We start from the raw sequence: 22265 nt of genomic DNA on the forward strand, positions 1-22265 counted from the left end.
CAGGTTATAAGCATGCTTAGAACAAGAAATTAAAAATATGAAACTAGTACAAAATACAAAACATTTTTTACTAATAGATTTATCGTACCAACAGACAATTTTACTTTATTAACATATTTAATTGCCCCCCACCATGCAATTGTTTGTTAAGCTGCATCTATTATTCATAATTACAAATCTGTACTATTTGGTCTGCGTGCCTATTCCAGTTTAATCCAACTGTATGGTAATATAATACAACTATATGTTAATATAACACAACTGTATGGTAATATAATTCAACTATATGGTAATGTTATCCAATTATATGCTGTTATGTTTGGATTTGAAGGGTACATACAGGTGGTAAACAAAGTTTTGTCAATACCATTCCATAGTGTAAATGTATGAATCAGAATTAGATTTTATGAACTACCAAAATAACGTTTGTTACAAACGCTCCAAACGTAGTGTCTTCAGATAGAATGCAAATAGAGGAGAAAAAGAAAATATTTTGTTGTATGAGTTTTACCGAAGTTCACACTCGAGGAGCTGAGGAAATTCCACTTTTGTACGTCTGTCCACATATCTCAAGTACGAAGTTATCTATACTAGACTTTTATAACAACTTTAACATGAATCTTCATGTCTATTCAGGTAACATCAAGTTTGATGATGTTGCAAGTCACTCGATATCCAAAATCTTTACATACTAGAAAATTGGAAAGTAATTAAGTTCGTAAGCAATCTTCGTACAATCGTAAGACATTTTAACTTGTTACATGGTGAAACAGGTAGTATATATATATATATATATATATATATATATATATATATATATGTGTGTGTGTGTGTGTGTGTGTCTGTGTGTGTGTTTAAATTGCTAAGAACTCAAATGTAATTATGGAAACCTTCTGCTGCTATTACTTTAATTAATTCATATAACTTAAAGAGTTTTGTTAATTGAAAAATAATTAGTACGTTAAAATTAGACGTTACGGTTCTGAATTAATTCAGAACCGTAACGTCTAATTTTGAACACATTTAACGTTACTAATTATGAGCACTAAAAAGTAATGAAATTATCCGTACTATTTCATAATTATATAATATACTGTTATGATGTAACTAATTAAATTTTACTGTAAAGTTTTATTTTCTTATACGGTTTATTCAAGTAATTGCGCAAGATGTCATAGAAAAATTAACCACAATGTGTTAATCAACTCAGAGTTTAGAGTAATATTTTTAAAATACTTAAATAAGTTGTATTCATGTTTATACGATATCTTCGGACAGCGTGAATTGAACTCTTCAAAAGAAGGAGCTTAAACTTATTCTCGCTCTGTCATATATTCAGAAAGGTCTACTCATTTACTCCAATATTTTGTAATATAACACTACAAATGCAGAATAAGATTTGTATAATACCTATGTACATGATAAGGGGAAAATATATACTTAGAAGAAAATATTTTACACTTTTGTGTTTGAATTCTTGAAAATAACATTTCTACATGAAGGTGTAATTTGAAAACGCAACAAGATGAAATCTCATTCATATTTCGTCAAAACTAAAAATGTGTGTGTTCTTTATAAAATTCAATTGATTCTATTAGCTAAGTAGCTAAAAAGTAATTTTTTACAACCGTAGGATTTGGTAGGTTTTATTATCATTGGATTTTTAATTTTATCCACTTATAATTGACATCTGTTTTAGTACATCTTATCTACTTAACGAGTACAAAGAACAACTGTTATGTAATGATATTTCAAACAAAATAGTGCTTTTAATTTGCATTCATGTTATTAAGTGGTCGTGCTTTTCAAAGTAAATTACTCTCCTTAACTGACCAAGGTACAAAGAACGTGCATCGTCTGAGAAACAAAACAAACTTGCCGAGTGTTCCAGAACAGTTCAACGAGAGGAGACAGCAGTGGTTTGAAACAGAATACAGCGCAGTTTCCACAGGTGGTGGGGTTTTATAATTAAAGCACTTCTCTAGGCGTTCTTTTAAAACAGACATTAACGTAAAACAATTACGAACCAGAGCAGCCTGGAGCGACTTTATTGCTTCTACGGCAGCACGCTTGTGGTGAGATTGCCTCAAATTGCTTTCAGCCCTGATAATCTCTTCGGTTAGGATTGTTCCCGGTGTTTATTAAGCTTCATAATATTAACTTTGAGCACAACATTGTTATGTTTCACAGTCTATGAGAAATAATAAACGCTTTTCCCCACACAATAGGAAATCTCTTTATTCACCTTAGAACATAATAAAACTGGCTTTACTCCACGTCCATTATTGTATTGCTCATTTTAAAAGTACGCCTGTGTTTATATAGTTATTACTACGTATAAAGTGAAATACGACCCCTATTCACCCCTAGAGTGCTATAGATAGTGACAGTGGGGTTGTAGATGACTGCGTAAATAACCACACACCCCCTCTATTAGAGTGACTCAGTCAAGTACACCCTCGTGTAAGCCATCGACAAATCATCATTTATACTTTTGTATTGTCTTAGTAAATGTTTCTATTTTGTAGAACAATTATTCCTCTTATTTAAGTTGTATTTCAAATACGTTAATCAATATACATTCAAGGGAAGATGGCATTATAGTAAATAAAACGTTCTGTGAGCCTAATTCTAAATACTATCATTAGTTGACCCTCACTCAAGTACACCTTCGAGTGAGTCGTCGACAAATTATTTATTTATATTTGTGTATTGGCTTGGCATACATTTTCCCTTTTAACTAGATTTTATCATTTATTTAGGTAGTACTAAAAATCATAATATTAAAATATATTCCAGGGATGATAGCAACATAATACAGATAAACGTTTATTTTTGCGCTTAAACATAAATTGAAACCATTACACAACTCACTGATGTAGAAACCATTTACGAATCATTCATTTATCTTTTGTTATTAATTTCAAAGATTTTTTAAAATAAATAGTTATTTTTTAAAGAAGTCGACAATTTGTTATCAGAACATATTACAGGGACAATAGTGCTTCTATAGAGTATACCGCTTTCAATTAAATCTAAATTATTTTCTTTGGGTAGCCGAGAGAACACTATTTGTGAGGTAGGAGCTGTGTTCGAGAGTTGTTGACGTAACAAGATAATGTAGTATTTATGATGTTAACTGTAGGCACAATGCAGGTTTGAGCCGTGAATTCGTTATTTCTTTGTTTTCTATTTCTTCGTTGCATAATTAGATAACAATAGTACATAGATAGTGATTTTATAATACAGAGTATAGTAAGGAAACCAGCTCTTTGTAAAGCCCTTCCTATATTATCTACAAAATGTGCTCCGTTACTTATGGTGTATTATATCACACATAAATATATTTATTTCATTTATAGCTCAACCCTACACATTACACATTGAGTCAAGATCATTCTTTGAGCAAATGACCAAGAATCCTATTTGTTGACAACTCGTAACCTCAATAATACAATTTGGTCGAATTTACTTCAAATGTTTATGAAGATGCCTCCAAAGTTCAGATTATTTGTATTCGGTTTATTAAAAAAATTATCGTACAGTATAAACTTTTATCATTATTTATGAAGTAAGAAACTAAACTAGAATTTCCAGAATTCTTCAATTACTCAGAGTTGTTAAATTATGTACAATTGAGAACTTCGAAGGTTAAACGACCGAATTACAATCTTTAAATTTGAAAGAAACTCAAACGAAAAATTGTATCAAAGCTATATATACAGGAAAAAAATATGGGCAATAATATTGACAATACTGACGATGAATTGATTTACCCTTCACTTAAAACGTATAAGGTGTCGAAATGTTTTTTCTGTATAAAGACTTCTTATATGAGTTTAAAGTACACCGATTTTACCCATATTTCAAGTCTCTAGCTTATTTCATAAGGCTACAGTGCATAATTAAGTCACATATTTAATTTCATTTATATAGTACTCAATTTTTCCAAATTTGTTTATAAAATGATTTTCTTGTTGCCCTCATGGTTACATATAAGACCAATGGTAAAATGTTTACTAGGACTAAGAATAAAAATGCAATGACAAATAGGTATCTCGAGGTATGTGTCGATGAACAAACAGACAGAAATAAAAATGTTCCATTCCCTTAATGATAGGCTTCGCTGACGCTCAGCCAATTAACAGTATTGCTGGGTATTAGATTAACCAGTATTCAGTGTGCGTTTTATCGGAAAGTACACCGACGCCACAAAGTTTATTAATTAGTGTGGGACCGAACAGTTTCATCAAACTACTAGACCTTGGAGATACACTATGTCAGCTAGCCAGGCAGCATTTGCAAGTCAGTATGCTTCAATGTGGATAGTAGTGTCCACCGCTAGAATCTACTGCTCAGTAAGCGTCCAAACACACGTCTACTCCACTAGCTAGTCATTATCGTTGATTCAGAAAGTTTCATAATCAAGGTCAGTATGCACGAAACCACATAATAGACATACGTCACTAAAGTCTAATAGTCAGTAAGTCTCAAACCGTTTAGTAGACAGCGTAAATCTGATGGGCAGTATGCTTCAAACTGGATAGTAATCCACTAGTCAGTAAGAGTCAAAACGCATGGTAGAATAACACATCAAGATTCGAAGTCAGTACTCATCAAGCCTCATAGAAGACTAATGCTACTAGAGTCTGCTTATCAGTTATGTCAAACCGGAGAGAAAGAAATTTCTTCTTAAAACTACTTGGGTCAGTGTGATTGTAGTTTAGTATTATAACTTACATTTATTGACTGGTTATTATAAAATATTATAACCAACAAAACCTCTAAATTTTGCATCTGTAAGATTCCTATCTAGGAAACTTGATTAGTTGGTTATTTTACATTTCCCTTTATTTTGTAGTAAAAATGAACCTTACGGAATGATTTAGAATATTTTTAAAACCGATCCTGCTCTATTCAATGTCACATCGTTATTCGAAGTTTCGTTTGCACGAAGATCAAAGGCATAAAAACACATTATTGTACCGTGTGAACATACCTGTTCAAAGGACGATAATTTTCTGAAGTTATAATCGTCAGGTGCAGGCACATAAAATATAAACCATACCCTACACTGTAAGATATTTCCACAGGAGACACAAAGTGAATTTTATCAAAGTTATCAACTCCAACTCCCGCCGAACACTAATGATACATTGTACTGTAACGCTTTTACGCAAACCTGCGACGTCATTAAAAGTCAAAATCCGGAGAAAGTTGGCCAAGTGTAATTACAAAGCGCCCCTGCACAGCCACTGAGGGTTATTTTTTCCCTGTTCAATCACTGGAAAATCTTCTCCACCTCAGTTCTATCACTGCCAAAGGCTTGAATATAACGGTTTATATTATATACACTACCTTTTGTCAGAGTTTAATATTATTTCTATAAGGAAAGATGTTAATATTACAGTAAAAAAATAACAATATTAATTATTTTGTTACCATGATACAATTTACAGACAACTCAAACAATAAAAAATGTATGCATCAATTGACAATATTTATTATGTTAGGGTATTTTTGAAACTATCCTATTAATTACCTTAATGTTAAACAAGGTAGGGTACTCCAAACTACGTGTCACGTACCAGCGTTCGCATATCATTTTACTCAGTTTATTTACAAATTACTTTATTACGCAATTTAATCGTTGTCAAGATTATTATGTATATGACCATTTAAAGAACGTTACTAATGCTCAGCCAAATCGTATCGAATAATATGTAGTATCAGTAAACTCGATTTTGTCTACATGAAAATTATTCTATTCAGTTTTTTTATAATATTATCTATTATGCGATTCTCTCCTTGTCATGAGTTTTTCAAAAGACTAATTAAAAATGTTCACTAACGTTCAGCTAAATCCTAGTCGCCTATGCAGAAAATTCATAGATTCATTCAGATAGAAATAAAATTCTAGAAATAAAAATCTGTTTATTTTCAAGATATCATGCGGACAGACTGAAAGGTAAACGAAATTTTCTACCTAACCTTCGCTGACGCTCAGCGAATAAAATCCTTTATTCAGAATATTGAACAATGTTATTATTATTTAGTAGCATCGATAACAGTGGTGAATAAACCTAATTTAATTATATCAACATCACAGTATTGCCGGTAAAATAACGCTTGACTCCATCGAAGACGGTAGTATCGCCTAAAATATTGAAGAGAGAGCAGAACGCTGAACCGGAAGGAAGTAACTTCGGTGATATACGACATGTCACGTGGTCTGTCCGTTGCGGTCTCTGGCCTGGAAACATCGACTGCCACGGTGATATCCGAAAACTGTCGTGGCACACGCCCCACAAAGTACAAGTAATTGGAAACATTCTACTCAAGTAAGCAAAACGTATATATTCCTGAGGTTCCATACACTTTATATAAAGGAACCGAAACCATTTTTTTTCACTTAGTTTAACATTCTTGATTAACTGAAGCATTATGTGAATAGATTTATGTGATTGATTTTGTGATATCTAGTTTTAATACTAAAAATTGTTTTAATTTTCTAAAAAAATCATATATAAATATATTTTTTTTTAATTTTTATAGCAAAAATCATTGCTAAATGTTTGTTACATTACCGGTGTTATAGACTTAAAAGATTGATTTTAAATAAAGCCGTAAAAATAAATTTTTGTAAATTTTATGAAAAGGTTTTTTTACACATTTTCATGCTAGAAATGTATGGTTCAACAATGATAAGTTTAGTCAATTTTACACAACTATTCATTTAGTAATAAAATAAGTGTATAGCTACTACTTACTTGCCTACAAGTGTAATAAAGACATGTAAATTATAAATTAAAAATTAAATACATATTGTTTTGGGTTGATTTGTGTGATTTTTCATATTCAGATCAGTGTTCTGTTGTTGGGACTCAAGTATATTTACTAAAATATGTGTTCCCTGACAATTAGTTACCCACAAATATCATATGTATATCATTAATGTACCTTCATATATCATATGTATATAAAAAGCGGTGGGTTAAATAATTTTCTTAAACCCTTACGTCTGATACAACTAAGATTAAAAATTAAAATGTATATTTAAAGGTAACCCACTGAGCCAAATGACGTTCTGAAAAGACCCTGTGTTTCTGCCCTTGCTTCGGAAGGTATAGATTTTATACAGTTTAAAATTATTGTTTTAAGTAATGTGGTGTTTTAACCTATAGTAATTATATTTTATTTGGTAGTGTTCATGAAAAACAACGAAGTTTCTGATCTATTATATGTTTATTATATTTTTGTTTTGTGAAAACTTAGTTGTGTTTTCGTGTTTAAAATGCAATTTATGATAAGTTTAGCGGTTTAGAAAATGCCAAATAAAATTGATATGACACAAATAGTAGTTACAGCTTTAATACATACTATCGTAAGTATCACGTTTAAAGATAGTAATAATACTGTGCCTCTTTAAATTTATTACACTAATGATATTAATATTAATTGAGATAAAATTCCATTACATTTAAAAAAGAAAACTTCTGAATGCAGTTCATTACTAATTAATTATTTGTCACCAATAACTAAACACTTAGCTGTATGAAAATATGCTATAAAGGATATTTAGTTTATTACAGAATTTGTGGTTATAAACTATATACAGGGAGGGTGAAATGTTCTTTTAAAACAAGTTTTAGTTCTGTCCTGAAATATTCTGTGTGCTTTCTGTTCTTTTCCATTTCAAAACACGACTAAACGCTAAACATTAAAAACCAAGTTTTATTAAACTTAGCTCACAGTATTATCATTATTTCTTAACGTTTTTATAAAAAGGAGAGTGTGTTCCCATTTTAAGCCTTTTTCTTTCCGTCCTCACGGGCCACTGGCCTGTGCGAAGATGTTATGAAACAATACGGGGGAGTCGATATTGTACAGGGTTCATATTGTAAAAGGTTGACGGTACTGATAAAAAGTGCTATAGTCAAAGACAGGATTTGAACCTGCCCTATCACTAAATCAGACCTTAAGTCTAACGTCTGAGACCGTTCGCCATGAGCACTTCTATACAAAGACACTTTTTTTACTTCTTAAAAACTACATACACACGTCTATTTTAAAATATTTAATAGAAATGAAGATGCTATGAAAAAGTAGTGTGGCAACATACAAGCACTTGGCGTTTTCGTGCTTATTCTATAAAACTCATTTTATTCATACCATTAAAATATAAAGTTATCAATCCATTGTTCTTTATTTTAAAAGCGTATAAACTGTATGTGAGTAGGAAAAAAGTACCGAGTAGTAAACATATTTTACGACGATAATTAGTTTATACTTGTTGATTAATATTACATTACAAAATTATTTTGTCTAGGAGAAAATCCCGTAAAACAGATAATATTGAGATATATAAGTACCTACTAGTAACGAAAACGTTTATAGCGTAAACCGGAGAAAACAAAAACGCAATTTCACCAAACAAGTTATAACGCCATAGACCGCTCCGACTGCTTTGTAGCCATCGTGAACGCAGCCTCAGGCCACACAGGTAATTGAGTTGGTAATTGCATGTAAATGGAATTGCGTTTCTACTACAATAATAATGTAGTATGTTGATGACAATGTAACATTTACGAAATTGTAAGACATAATGCCTTTCTGAGACTTTTCTTAACAAGTTAAATAAAATTGGTTTAGTATTGCATACAAGAGAAACTTTTGCTATTCTATCTTAGCCGTGTAATGATTTATACTAAACAAGTCTCCTTCAAAGCTCAGTTTTCATTGTAATATTTAAAACTAGTTTAACTTTAAAATAAATGTGTTGTATTCATCTTATTTACGAAGCAAAAGGCTGAAATTGAAACTTGAAACAGCTTTATTTGACTACAAAAATTAATAAATTTTGTAGTCACAAATTTTTGTGAGCTCCTGCATTACGGTAGTGGAATTGTTTTTTTCCTACGAATTTTAATAACTAAATTCTTGTCACGGTCCTTTAACATAAACGGTCTGAAAACAGGAATAGTAAGAACAATTTTTATTATTCGGAGAGGAGTTAGGGCATTTGAAACATAATTTTAAAACGAGGCTCAGTGGTAAAAAATAAATGAAACTTTTACAGTACCTTTATATTTAAAAGATTTAATTTTATATGAAGAAACACACTATTTACTCTTAAATGTTTTTACTCTATATTATATTATACTCGTAAGTTTTAACATTAATACCTGAAGCTATATCTGATTTATATACAGTACGAACTCATAGTGTTGTGTTTAGCCGTTTATATTTGGCCTTATTTCAAAATTTCCAAAATTTCATACTTCAAGTACCTTTATTTCTCTTGTGCAAATTATGTTTATTTTTTGTCATCGGGGAACATATTTTAATTGGCTACGACTATAACATTTTCGACATTATCAAAACAAAAAATCATTAGTTTACCTTACCGCCTGTTAGTCTTAAAACAAGATGTAATCATTTTCACTTAGCAAATTTTACATTGTACTCTAAGTACGAATGTAGGGGGCTGCTCTTTTAACTCAGGGATTCCTGGGCTCGCGCTTACATTTAATGTGACAAACACTAACTTTGACTTTTAATTCCTTTATGCTTTTGGTTTTTTATGCATTTTTATATGAGTCACCCAGTTAGTATTTGAATGTTGTCTTAAAATATATTGAAATGCAATACAATTGCATTAAAAAGTAGATATAAATTTTAGTTAACGTCGAAAACAGCAATAAAAGGCTTAGGGTTAAATTATGGAAGGAAGTAATGTAAATATAAATCAATACATTACGTAAACATTAAATGCTGGATAATAAGTTAAATGCGTATATTTCCTCCGCCTTTACTTAATTAGACTAATTGAGCTTTAGCGAGATACGATCTGAATCTGAATCTGAATCACTATCCTATTAGAGTCTGATCCCATTAACGTCATAGATTCAAGTTAAAACGCTTTGAGTTAAATTTAACTACCTGCACTACCAATTGCTACCAAGATTACTTTGAGAAAAATGCATTTACATTGAATAAGTGTTTACTTATCTAAGTAGGAGTTTAATAGATATTTTCTTTTAAGTGTTAGTTACTTACATTTTGAAATTTATGTATACAGGAAGAAAGGTTATATATTTTCAATACACACCAAAAGTAGATACATTGTATTAAGTAATTTATATGGTGATGTTAGTCTGTTATATTTTAGGCTTATTTTAATAAAACAAATAAGGCACTTAAGTTTTATTTTCTTAATATTACCATTTACTCAGTAACCAATCGGTAATGATATTTGGCGATCAATTTTGGAGTTATTACACACATTTTTATTTAAGCAGTACATTAAGGGTATAAGCACTACAGTAAATGAAATAAATAAATACATATATAGCCTATATATTTTAATTTATTAATTCTTCAAACGTTAAGGTGCTAATTTTGAGACATGTTGATTTATAAGTACACAACTAAAACATTTGTGTTATTTAAAATTGTTTTAATAAATTCATATACTTATTAAAACGCCATGGTGTAAGACAATAGTTTACATACTTCATGGAACTACGAATACTGTAATGAACAACTTAATTTCTTTATAACACAATTCTTTATCTAGTATTTATCTTTTACATTTAAAGCATAATATTTTTTAAATTGTTATTATTCCTTACTTAACGATATAACTAAGTTTAGTATTATTCTTCGTCATATTTAATAATAATCTTAATCTTTCAATAGAAATTACTATTAAAAATGCTACTTAGGAATATTAATAAGTTCGTCCTACTTTCGTTCATTACATGTTTGGGATATTTTTGTTCATATTTTATTTTCAGAACTGAAGTTTGTTTGTTTTATATCAAATACACTATTTGCAGTAAGTTGTTTTAAATTTTATGCGACTTGAGAGCTCTTCTTTCTAATATTCTGTACATTTACACGATGTTTGAAATGACATGTTTTTAATGATTTGGTAGAAACAAATGACTATTGTTATTAAAACCGTCGATGTTTCAATATCACAACATGATTACCACATTTAGTCCCATTATAAATATCAACGAACACTCCCTTATCAACCCATGTGCCTGCAAACAATATTGCACAGTATCCAGAATAAAGTGAAAGAGAGAGAAAAGATAAGGCAGTTACGATATGCCGCTACTTCACAGCCAGTATTTTCATAGAGTATATTCAACTTGTAATGGATAATATCACCCTATGGAGCGGGAGAGCAGATAACATTCTGCTACACTACAGCCCGGGATAACATCTCCTGCGGAACATTTTAGTTTGGGGTAGGAGTTCTGTTAGTGATTTGGTGAGGGGAGGGGAAGGATTTGCGCATTGAGCCTTGGGGGACTGGGCACTCTTGACTCAAACTAACAATCTTGACATTATACTCTTATTTGTGCACAGGAATTCTGTTGGTGAATGAGTAGCTGCACTAAGATGGTAAACGATATAGGCCTGATTCATTTCTGTATCAACATTATTAATGTTCTCAACACATAATTATAATAAATTTGTTTTAATTTTCCGAACACTGTAAGGGGTGTATTGAGTAAGCAGCATATCAAACTTTGTATGGGGAAGCATACGAATTTCAAAAACTTTTATAAAAGGATGTATTTAAAGTATATCTGCTCGAATGAAAAAGTCGTAATCGAATAGCTTAATTTCATTTTTAACATTGTCACTGCTACGTTACTATCCCCATTTGTTTATCATATACATAAATAATAGAAACAAAACTAATTTTTTTTATTTAAAAATGATTGCAATATATGGTTGTGAAAGTTCATAAATCTAAAAACATTTTTTACAGAACGAGCTAGAATTATTTACGTTTTACATATTATTGGTCACCGTAGGGTTATGATGAAATACATTAAAAATTTTCTTTGTTATTGTCAGTGTTACTGCTAGAGCGATCGGATTCAATGGTGCCGTCAATATGTTTCTTGTGTGTCTGTTTATTCAGCATTTCTAAGGCATCAATATCAAAATTAACTAGACCTTATGTCTTCTTACTTATACTATTAGCCTTAGGAATGACATTAGGAAAATTTTAAAATCCAAATGTCGCCTCCCATGGGTCTTGTTATAAAAGTTTTATTAACATTACGAAAGCAGTCAAATATATTTTTAATATTAATTTATCTAATTTTAAAACAAAGAACCAACTGACCGAAGACCTGGTTTTTCAGTTGATGCATTTTCCAATCTGTTAATAATAAACTATTCATAAGGAAAGATTATGTAAAATATGTACATTAAATAGTAGGATTCAATACTAAATTGGAAATTTAATTTCATATAAACTATATGACTCTACAGAGCATTGAAATATTTGAAACATTTCGTTTTATTTTCATATTTGTCACTGCTTCTACTGTTAATCAGGAATTTAATGAACAAGGAAATGATTGATCAAAAAGGAATCGTGCAAATATTTAGACATCCTCTTAGTTAATTTACATAAATTGCCTTAACCCAAACCTCACATTTTATTATCTTCTACAACAGTACCATTCCAAGATTAATCTTAGCAATAATTTTTAAGTCTTTTAAATTTTATTTTCTTATATAATCCACGTTTTATGTGGCCATACTTTAATATTTTCCACGTACTAAACATTGACTGTATTAGATTTTTCGTTAAGTAAGGCATAAATGTAGAAGGTTAGATTAACAAGGATTAATGATGCTTTTGTTGAACTCGCAGTGAAAAACCATAAGTGTAGTCAACCAATTTCGAAAAGCACCACTGTACAGTGTTGTCGATTGGTTCACGATAGGTAGGTGCATTGTTAGAAGCAACTATCCATAAATACATATAGAATCGGCTACCAGTGGGCAGGTCTGATCAACCACGACTTACTGCAGTACCGATGGATTGTCCTTGCACGCTTGACCTAGTAACACCAAGCTCGGATTTATATGAATGCTTTTAATTTCCTAATTCATTATCCTGTTTATAATCTAAAAAAATTTGACCACATCTCACCTTATCGCAAAAGAGCAAATTTACACTCTGTTCAAGATATTTGTAGGCTCCAAACTGTGACATTGGTGCATAAGGTTTTGGTAACTGGTGAACCCTCTTACCTGAGACGGAAACTAGTGGCGCGAGCGACTCTAAGAGAACGGCACACTCGACAGGACGACAAGCTGCAACTGCCGCGTGTGCGGTTGGAGGCTACAAAAAGGTCCTTCTCGTACTTTGGACCCCAGGAGTACAATGCCTTACCACCAGTTATAAAGACTTTGTCTGTTAAAACTTTCAAAAAGGAAGTTAAAACTGTATAGGTACCTTAATGATGTATTGTTGTTTAAGTATGAATTTTCTATGTAAATTACCAGCACGCAATATTTGGGTGTCACATTTTTAAAATACGAATTGTACTGTTATGATTAGTTTGACGTGAGTCGATTTGTAAAACAGATTGTAAACTGAAATCCGCTCAAGAATAAAGGCCTTATTTATTTATTTATTTATAATTTTTATCGTTATTCGGTTCTTGTTTTGATGTTTACTGTGATTAAAAAATCCTACATATCAAAACATTTTTCTATTCGGTCGTTGCTTAAGTATATAACTCACATATTGGTCAGGCGAAAAATGTATTGTCTAGTTGATCAGTACCTATATTAAGGTTCAAGTTATGTTGGGTTATAACAATAAGTAACTATAACAAAAAATACATGATTTGTGACTTTTCTCCCATCCAGCCGACCTTTACGTGGTAAAATATAGTCCAAATCTTATTTATTAATGTAGATTTACGTATACAGCAACACTGTCGAAAACATATAAGTAAAGGACTGCAATGGGAGAAGACAGGAATAATGGGAAGGGAGATATTCCCATAATTTGATTTCCCCGACTCTCACACGTGTGAAGGGTGGCTTGATTAGGAGTAACTTCTGGAGTTCTGGTAGTCATCTTACAGACGAGCTGAGGACCTATTGAAATTCAAAAGGCTTTGCTGATGAATTCTAGCCATGATTTCTGTAAGCTTTCAATACATGAAATATAAAATAACAACAAAAGTCAGTGCTCTCAAACGTCCATATATATATATATATATATATATATATATATATATATATATATATCTTGATGAGTAATATTAACAATAAAAATATATTGCATTTAGACAAGGATGTAAATTATTGTATACCAAACTTCTAAACACGCTCTTAAACAATTCACAGCATAAAAAACTATACGCAGATACAAAGAATATACGTTGAATCATTAGTCAATTAACGCGATCTTTATCATGACTAACAATATTTTCTGTGCAAATAAATTTCTCCAACGACCATCCAAGAACTCAACCACGGCGTTGAAGGTGTTAATCACCATTAAGATGTTTTAGGCGATCTTTAAAATAATTATGATTATGCTAATTGTTTAATGACGTCAAATAGATCACCTTCACTCTACACACTATTCACTCTTCCTGCCACTTTTCACATAGCGATGTTGTTTCTGTGCTATAAATGATTTCTTTTAAATTGATCGTCATTGGTAATGGGTTATTACCTTCAATACTGTACTTCCGAGTTAAACATCCCCATGAATCAGTTAACTTAATATTCCATGGGAACCAAACAGCTGACAAAAGGAGCCTGTAATTAAACGCAGATTAAGACCTCTTTCGTAGATAATGCACGGATTACGCCGTATTTCATTAATTTCGACCAACCTCTCCTATATTACAGCCAAAACAACATCGAATGGTAATAAATTTGTTTGAAACTTATCTAATTAGAAATGTACACTAGTATAATACACTCTTATAATATACCGCCGTGTGAATTATCCTCCTGATAAGAGTAACATGCCCAGTAAGTTATAACCCTTTTCTAATGATACGGCCAGAGTACACTATGTGTCGCGTAATAGGCTTCACGTAGGTTGCATGCAAAATTTTAATTACGTAGCTCATTTCGTTTTCAAGACGCCCTGTGGACAAATACACAACTAGACAATCACAAGAAAAGAACTTGCAAAAGAGAATATGTCAGCCTACTGAGTAACGTCCAATTACGCTCAGCCTAATCACATGAATAGACATGTACCATCCGAGAACTAATTTGTTTCTATGTAGCATGCAAACTTTAAAATCTCCAAATGAGCTCGTTTTTTAAAATATCTTGCCACGTGTAACATTCAATTGTTTGTTTTTTTTAACCAGTTGGATTTTAGAGCAGTACGAGTGTTTCAATGACAAGTACAACAAGTCACCAAATAATTAATTTGTATATGTTGGGGTAGTTAGAATCTATTTCACATGTTAAAATGTCATATGGATGTACTCAGTATGTTTATATACTTATTTACTTTGCGATTTTCTCATTGCAATCATAGTTCCTCATGAGACCAATGTAGCAATTTTTGCTAACTATCAGCACATTCTATAAAGTGGTATGCATAATCATCATATTCGGTGTAGCCCTCTTAGAAAAGAAGGTTAATGCAAAGAAACTGAAAAATTGGAAGTTCTTTATTGTGCGGACAGACAGCCGGATATTTTCCAGCCCCTCCAGTTATAAGCTTTGCTAACGCTTAACCAACTATTTACTGAACAATGCATCATATTCTTTTAACATGAAACTAAAGAAAATTAAAATATATAATGTTAAGGCAAAATGATTAAAATAAAAAAGTTACACTTTAAATTTGTTTATGTAAAGCCCCTCACCTTTCCTCTTCCCACAAAAGTTAGTACGAGGCAATTATCACCCACCCTTCAGTTTCTGCAGATTATCATAATATTATAATACGTAACTTTAAGCACTATGCTATGCTCTAATATATCTTCGGGTATGACCTAGGAGGGAAGAAAGTTTAGAGCATCACTACACTTAATATATACATAGTTGCCTCATTGATTGAGGCAACCGATTGAATATTCAATGTTAGATTTTGATGGATGGTCATGGTCTAGAATGTCAAAGCAATTTAAGATGTGGTGTACTCTGGTGAAATTTTAATAATCTCTTCTTGATTATAGGCACACAGGTGATATTGCCATGGTATGAAACATCTCATCTGTTTAAATGCAGTCTAATTGAATATTAAGATTAATATTTTATTATTAGTTTCTCATAAGTATTACGGGTAGCTGTTTGGAGAATAATAACACGTTTATAACACTTAACATGCAGAGCACACTACAATATTGCATAAGATAAAATTAGTTATCATCTTTTAGATGTTTATCAGCTGACATAAACTTATATTGTGAAGTTATTTGTGCCTAATCGGTCAGTATTAATAAATGTATGGAATCCTATGATTGAAAGAAATTAAGGAAAGTCCTATGCCTAATTTGATATTAAAAACAGACAATGGCCTGTATATCATTGACTCTAAAGTTCTAAATGAGTCTCTAACTTGAATGTTATGCACTCTGGGAAGAAGGCTAGATACTGAGTCCCAATGGTGTTATAAACAGTCGTTAAGATCCGGAACTGTTTCTAAACTAGAACAATGGTGTCATCAATATGGTCTTTTAATCATGCTATATTACTGCTTAGGGCATTAAAGACCGGCATTATCTAAAGCAGTCATATGAATTTGAGTAGTTATAGTAATATGACCATCATATCTGCTGGACATGTCGTAGGCTCCGTCCAGCCATATCACGTGTTACAGTTGGGTATATTCAAAAGTATATTTTTGAACTTTCATTTACTTTTCAACTTAATTATATTTTCCTGTCGGACCCATCTAAGTACTTAGTTCTAAAACAATTGTCACAAGTACCAAGCAAATTTGCGTAAGCAATATTTTATCTACCAGCTAGCTCAAGCTTAAGGTCTGATGGATGCCACCTACAATCGATTTTAGAGTAATCATGTAAGTAAGCCCGATATAATTTCTGCAACATCTGAATAATGCAACCAAGTATAAATGTTTTTTTTTATTATTTAAAGAAGGTTTGTCCCTAGTTGAATAGTAACAAAAAACACAAATATTTTGTAGGCCTACCTATTTTAGAAGACCTACATTTTTTCAAACTAACAACATTTTACTAACTTTCTGCACCTTTATTATAAAGTTTTATGAACAAATGTGTACTTATAAATATTTTCATCTGGGTTCAATTAAATTTAAACTTACGTGTAGTTACGCAATTCGTGTATAACGTATGACCAATGGTAGAGAAAGTGAAAGCCACCCAGAAAAATATTAGGCTCTACGTAATATTTGAATTAGAACGCACCTAGGTCACTGCAGCAATTTTAACAAGCAAGCAAATTATAACGTATCTGAAATAAGCGTTATAGATTACAGACGTTTAATAATGTTCCCTATGAACTGTAAACATTTATTCAGTCTTACGTAGCAATCGTATTTTGTCGTTTAATAATAATATTATCTGTCTAAATCTGTGTTATATTTTTATGCCGCGCAGTAAAATAACTGTCAAAAAATACTTTTTTTTGCATGTTACACAAAATTAGAACTCATTTTTAAAACATTTAGTAACGCAGTTTAAAATAACACTTCTGAGAGTTCAATGGGCCGTAACAAATTTTGAAAAATTATATAAGTACTGCATCTTAATTTAAAATTGGGGCTTTTCGAGTAAAAACCCTTAACGACACCATAATAGTATTTTATAACGGCTAATCATTTTAGAACTGCAGATAACATTAAATAATTTCACCTAGAAGCCCCTTCTACAGAATATATTATTTTAATGCCACCCAAGTACGTACGTTGAAAAATATGTTTATTATGAGAAAAAAAGGCAAATACACTTTTGCTTCTCTAAATTAAAATATCTCCTGAGGTCAATGTTCCATCTAAAAATAAACAATAATTTTCAAACCGTGGCCTCTTGATGAAAATTAAACATTTTATTAAAATGTTAATTAAGTAATTATTTTATTAAACTAAATCAGTAATATCTTATATTTATATATTATATTTTATAAACAGCGCAAATTGTATTACTTCAGATATTGTTTAAGAGCGTTATATTTATAATATTGCAATAATCAAAACCATTTATTCCATTCAAAAGTACTCAATTTGATAGTCATTTCGTATGGTATTAGGCCTATTAGTTACATAGTTTTATAGTTTTACTATATCTTTAATGCTTATGATTTTCAGAAAGACTGGCTACAAACTTAACATGCTGTTTGATGTTCTCGTCCTTGTAATCTTCCTTCGACCTGCATTCTTCCTGTTTTCCCTTTGAAGCCCTCTTGCATAATTTACTTCTGTACTTTACCTTAAGATCGTGTAATCTTAAGGGTTTTTTGCGGCCTGTAGGAGAGTAGAATATTCCAGGATAATGGAGCTTTAGTTTGTATTACGATTCCAAAATTGTTAAATATCTTGTTAGAATATTTAACACCAAAGGGATTGAATAACACGGACTATATGCTTTTCCAATTGTATGTGTTAACGTTTGGATGTGAGCTGGTGAGCTGACTGGGGAGTGTTTTCATTTACACGTTGCTATATTTTCTCCCGGTGGGTGGAGAATTCTAAATACTTGCCTTGATCAGTTGTGATGCAGGTTTTTAATATATACAAAGAGAATAACGCAAAAATATCATGCTTATTTTAACTTAAGAAATTTTTATAACAGGTAACATAGTTTAATAAAAATTATCTGTATTAAAAAAAAACAAATACGTTTTGCTTGGATCAGTTTAAATCATAACATTATTCGACAATCTTGTTATCCCATTACTGTAAATATTAAGGACCTGTTTTTGTAGAGTTAAATCTACACTGTAATACTTATACTCGTCCTTGATTAAAACATTTTATAGTTTAGCATGCCGGATTTTACCACACTTGTACGTAAATATAATTAAAGTAAGCATAGTAAAAATTCCATACAAGTTCTTGTAGTAAAACTAGTGTTACACGTATGTAAGAAATACTATTTGACAATTTATTTGTTGGAATCTTTTTTTTCATACTCTTTATATTTTGGGTCCAAAAAGTTACATTGCAATAAGCAAGTTCTACAAGTATATTCTTTGATATATTTGATCAGAGTCCTGAGAAGCTTGGATATCAATGTAATGGGCGTAAAAGGTGAATTTTAAAAATATCTATAGTTATTAATAAAACATTTATTCTCGTAGGTACTCTATAATACAATATTCAGACGATGGTCTGTAGAGTACAACTCTAAAATTGCACTGTATTACTACGAGTTTCGCCTTATAAAAAGTAACAACTAAGACACTCCGCGTATGGGAGGGACACATCAATCATATTATGTGTGGGGTTATGTGAAGGATCTAAATGTTTTATTACCCCTGCGCTATTGACCCAGCCCATGTTATTACTTTCCCGACATTTAGTACTTTCCATTCGTTCACATCAACCCACATTCTTTCAATTTATAACTTTTATCATATCTCGATATATTTTTAAACATAAAACTTAACAAAAATTCTCTGAGAGCACCAAGAAAGTATTTCAAAGACTATGTAAATACAGGTTTTTACGTCCATCTTAATTTGCATTGATAAAAACCCCTCTTATTTTAAAAAGGTCAATATTTGAGTAGTATTAGTCTAAATAATATTTTAAACAAAAACGAATTAAATGTAATCAAAAATTTCTAGGTACATTGAATCCCGTTATTACGTTATGTATTTTAAATATTGACATATTACATGAAACACTACACATTTGGTAGTAGATCATATTTTTTCAATACAGTAGAGTTTCTTCTACAATATTTACTATTTCGAAATTGAAGTCTTCTGTATAATAGGAGATTTAATTCCGTCTCTCCAACATAACTTACCAAATATTTTTTATTCTATTTAAAAATTACTGAAGAGAATTCGATCGTTCAAAATCTTATATTTTTCAAGTACATTGTCTAGGTTTGTACGCATGATAATTATTCAGAAAAGGTACCAACATCCATGGTGTTACAAGAGGTTCCTTTGAACTGGAGATAACGGTAAACCACGACAAACTGGGAGGTTACAGTCTCCGAATGGATTCCACTATTCGCAATATTCTACTTAAATATCTCTTCTAGAGAGTAAAATCTGTTACTTACCTCTGGCGCACAAACCGAGGACGGCTACTGAGGTGACCACGCAGAGCAGAGCGCGGGTGTGAAGTCGCATGTCCTCTGCCGCACATGTCACTAGTGGAGATCCTGCGCTGCCCGCCCGTATAGCCCGGTCATGGCACGAGACTGACTGGTGTCTCCTACGCCGCCACCCTTCACCCACTCACAGCCACCCACCACCCCCTGCCGTCCTCGGGGAGACTTCCCTTCTATAGGGTTACACGCTCAACTGTTGCTTGCGGCTTCGACATACGCTACTTTACATGGGCAAATTTAGCATCGAGGATAAATATTATTTGATTCAACCGACAAAAACATTTATAGAACCAATTATTAGTCTTTACTTACAAATTGGTTTGAATTGACATTGAAATGAAATGAAATATTAGATATGGATTGTTGTAGTGTTAACTATAGTGTGTAGAAAGAAAAGGTTTACAGGTTTCTTCCATGGTATGCTCATTTAATGGCCAGTAATTTTGAAAGTTATATACACTTTTCAACTAGGATATAGAAAGTGATGTGTGCAATTTGCAACTGTTTCATGTTAGCAAATGTGGGGTGGAGAGTGTTATCGAAAAGGAACTTCTGCGGATACTCTAGGACTTTTTTTAAGAGCTTACGAGTAATTTGATTATTGCTGTTACCTATGTGTAGTGGTGCGTGGGTTATTTTAATAAATTTGTTTTAAACATTTTTTCAACTTTTCGTCGACATTGTTATTTTAAAAATGTTTTTAACAAATTAAATATACAGCAATAACAGTTTATAAAACTAATAAAGCAATTTAGGCACTTGATTTTTCTTTCGACCAAAATTCCTTTTCTTCAAGCATGGGCGTTTTTAGTTATATCCACTATTATTTGTATTCAAATTGAAACTGTATCAAACTTCAAAGTGATCGGCCAATACATAAGCATGCCATAGAACCTCTCCATGATAGTTTTTGGGAATTTTTTATCTTTTTTATTTCTTTCTTTTTAGAGGCAATCAATTGCCGTACATTCCAACTTTAATAATCTTAGTAATAGTAATCTTAGTAGGTAGTAATAATCTTATCAGCTGACGTAAAAGATAGATTCCAATCCTCGAAGGCAGACGTCTTATTATTCGTCCGAATTTGTTTTCTACTTTTTAATAAGGAAACATTCCATTGATTGTGTTCATTAAATAAATGGTCCGTTAGAAACATACAAGTTAAATAATACACCAGTTTTGTTGAAAGATAATCTGTTCAAGCCTTGAAATGAAAAATTCCTAATCGTTAAAAAAAACTAATTGATTGTACACCAATATTTACTTTTGAGACACAAACAATGGCAGGAGATCACCCCTCAGAATATTCAATGACCGTCCGGTCGCCTACAGTCAACAGAAGCTATCAAATTGGTAGGTTTGTGTTTTCCATGCCCGTAGAAAGGCGTTCGGCAATACAGTCCAATAAATTATTCAGGGGATTCAAGGTCCAATCAAACGGCCGCTTGTTTACTGCTGACAGGGATCCTGCAATTGCCTTGTCATGACATGCAATATTCCGAAAGGGTTGCGTGATGTTATTCACAATGGGCACACATTCTTCTTCCTTCAATGAATAGAATACATTGTGAAATTAGAAATGTATAATTAAATTAAACTAATGGACCGATACGCCGATGTCAAACATTTAACTTGAATTAAATTTAAATTATGCAATTGCTACACTACCTTAATCTTATACATTATGAAGCAAATAAATCAGTTTAGACCCTTTAATTGAAATTTTAAGTATCGAAAAATAAACTCATACGCACTCCAAAACTCTAGTAATATATTATTACCAAACAATACTAACAATTATTAGGAACTAATTAATCAACTGTAATGCTAATAATAAAATAAGGCAAAAATATAATAAAAAGAACACATTCAAAATAAACAATATTTATAATACTATTTAGTGGGTATTTAGTGTAAGATATAATTGTTCTTGTTTTGTTTTATAAAAACTTAAGATTTAGCTTTCGAAAATTTTACTTTCGAAAATTTGGCTTCGACCTAAAGACCATATGTGAAATAATTGATTTCTGAGGTATACAAAAATGTTAGATTGTGATACTTCTTGGCTCTAATAATAATTTTTATAAAAACCAATTGTAATAGGATATCTATTTCTTGTTATTTAAGTGGGGCACTTACTTCTATTTTTACAATACAAGATGGACTTCCATACTACTT

General features: G+C 31.4%; 1 protein-coding gene across 1 annotated transcript in view; it reads right to left on the bottom strand.

Moving 5' to 3' along the window:
* LOC124353021 overlaps positions 1–20168 on the bottom strand; it is a 67498-nt gene extending 47330 nt beyond the window's left edge. The window contains exon 1 of the mRNA XM_046802810.1: positions 20037–20168. Within this exon, the coding sequence (XP_046658766.1) occupies positions 20037–20106 (70 nt within the window). The 5' untranslated portion in view covers positions 20107–20168. The remainder of the gene's footprint in view (positions 1–20036) is intronic.
* Between the last annotated feature and the right edge of the window lie 2097 nt (positions 20169–22265).

This window comes from Homalodisca vitripennis, chromosome 1 (genome assembly GCF_021130785.1).
Source record: "Homalodisca vitripennis isolate AUS2020 chromosome 1, UT_GWSS_2.1, whole genome shotgun sequence".
Lineage (NCBI taxonomy): Eukaryota > Metazoa > Arthropoda > Insecta > Hemiptera > Cicadellidae > Homalodisca > Homalodisca vitripennis.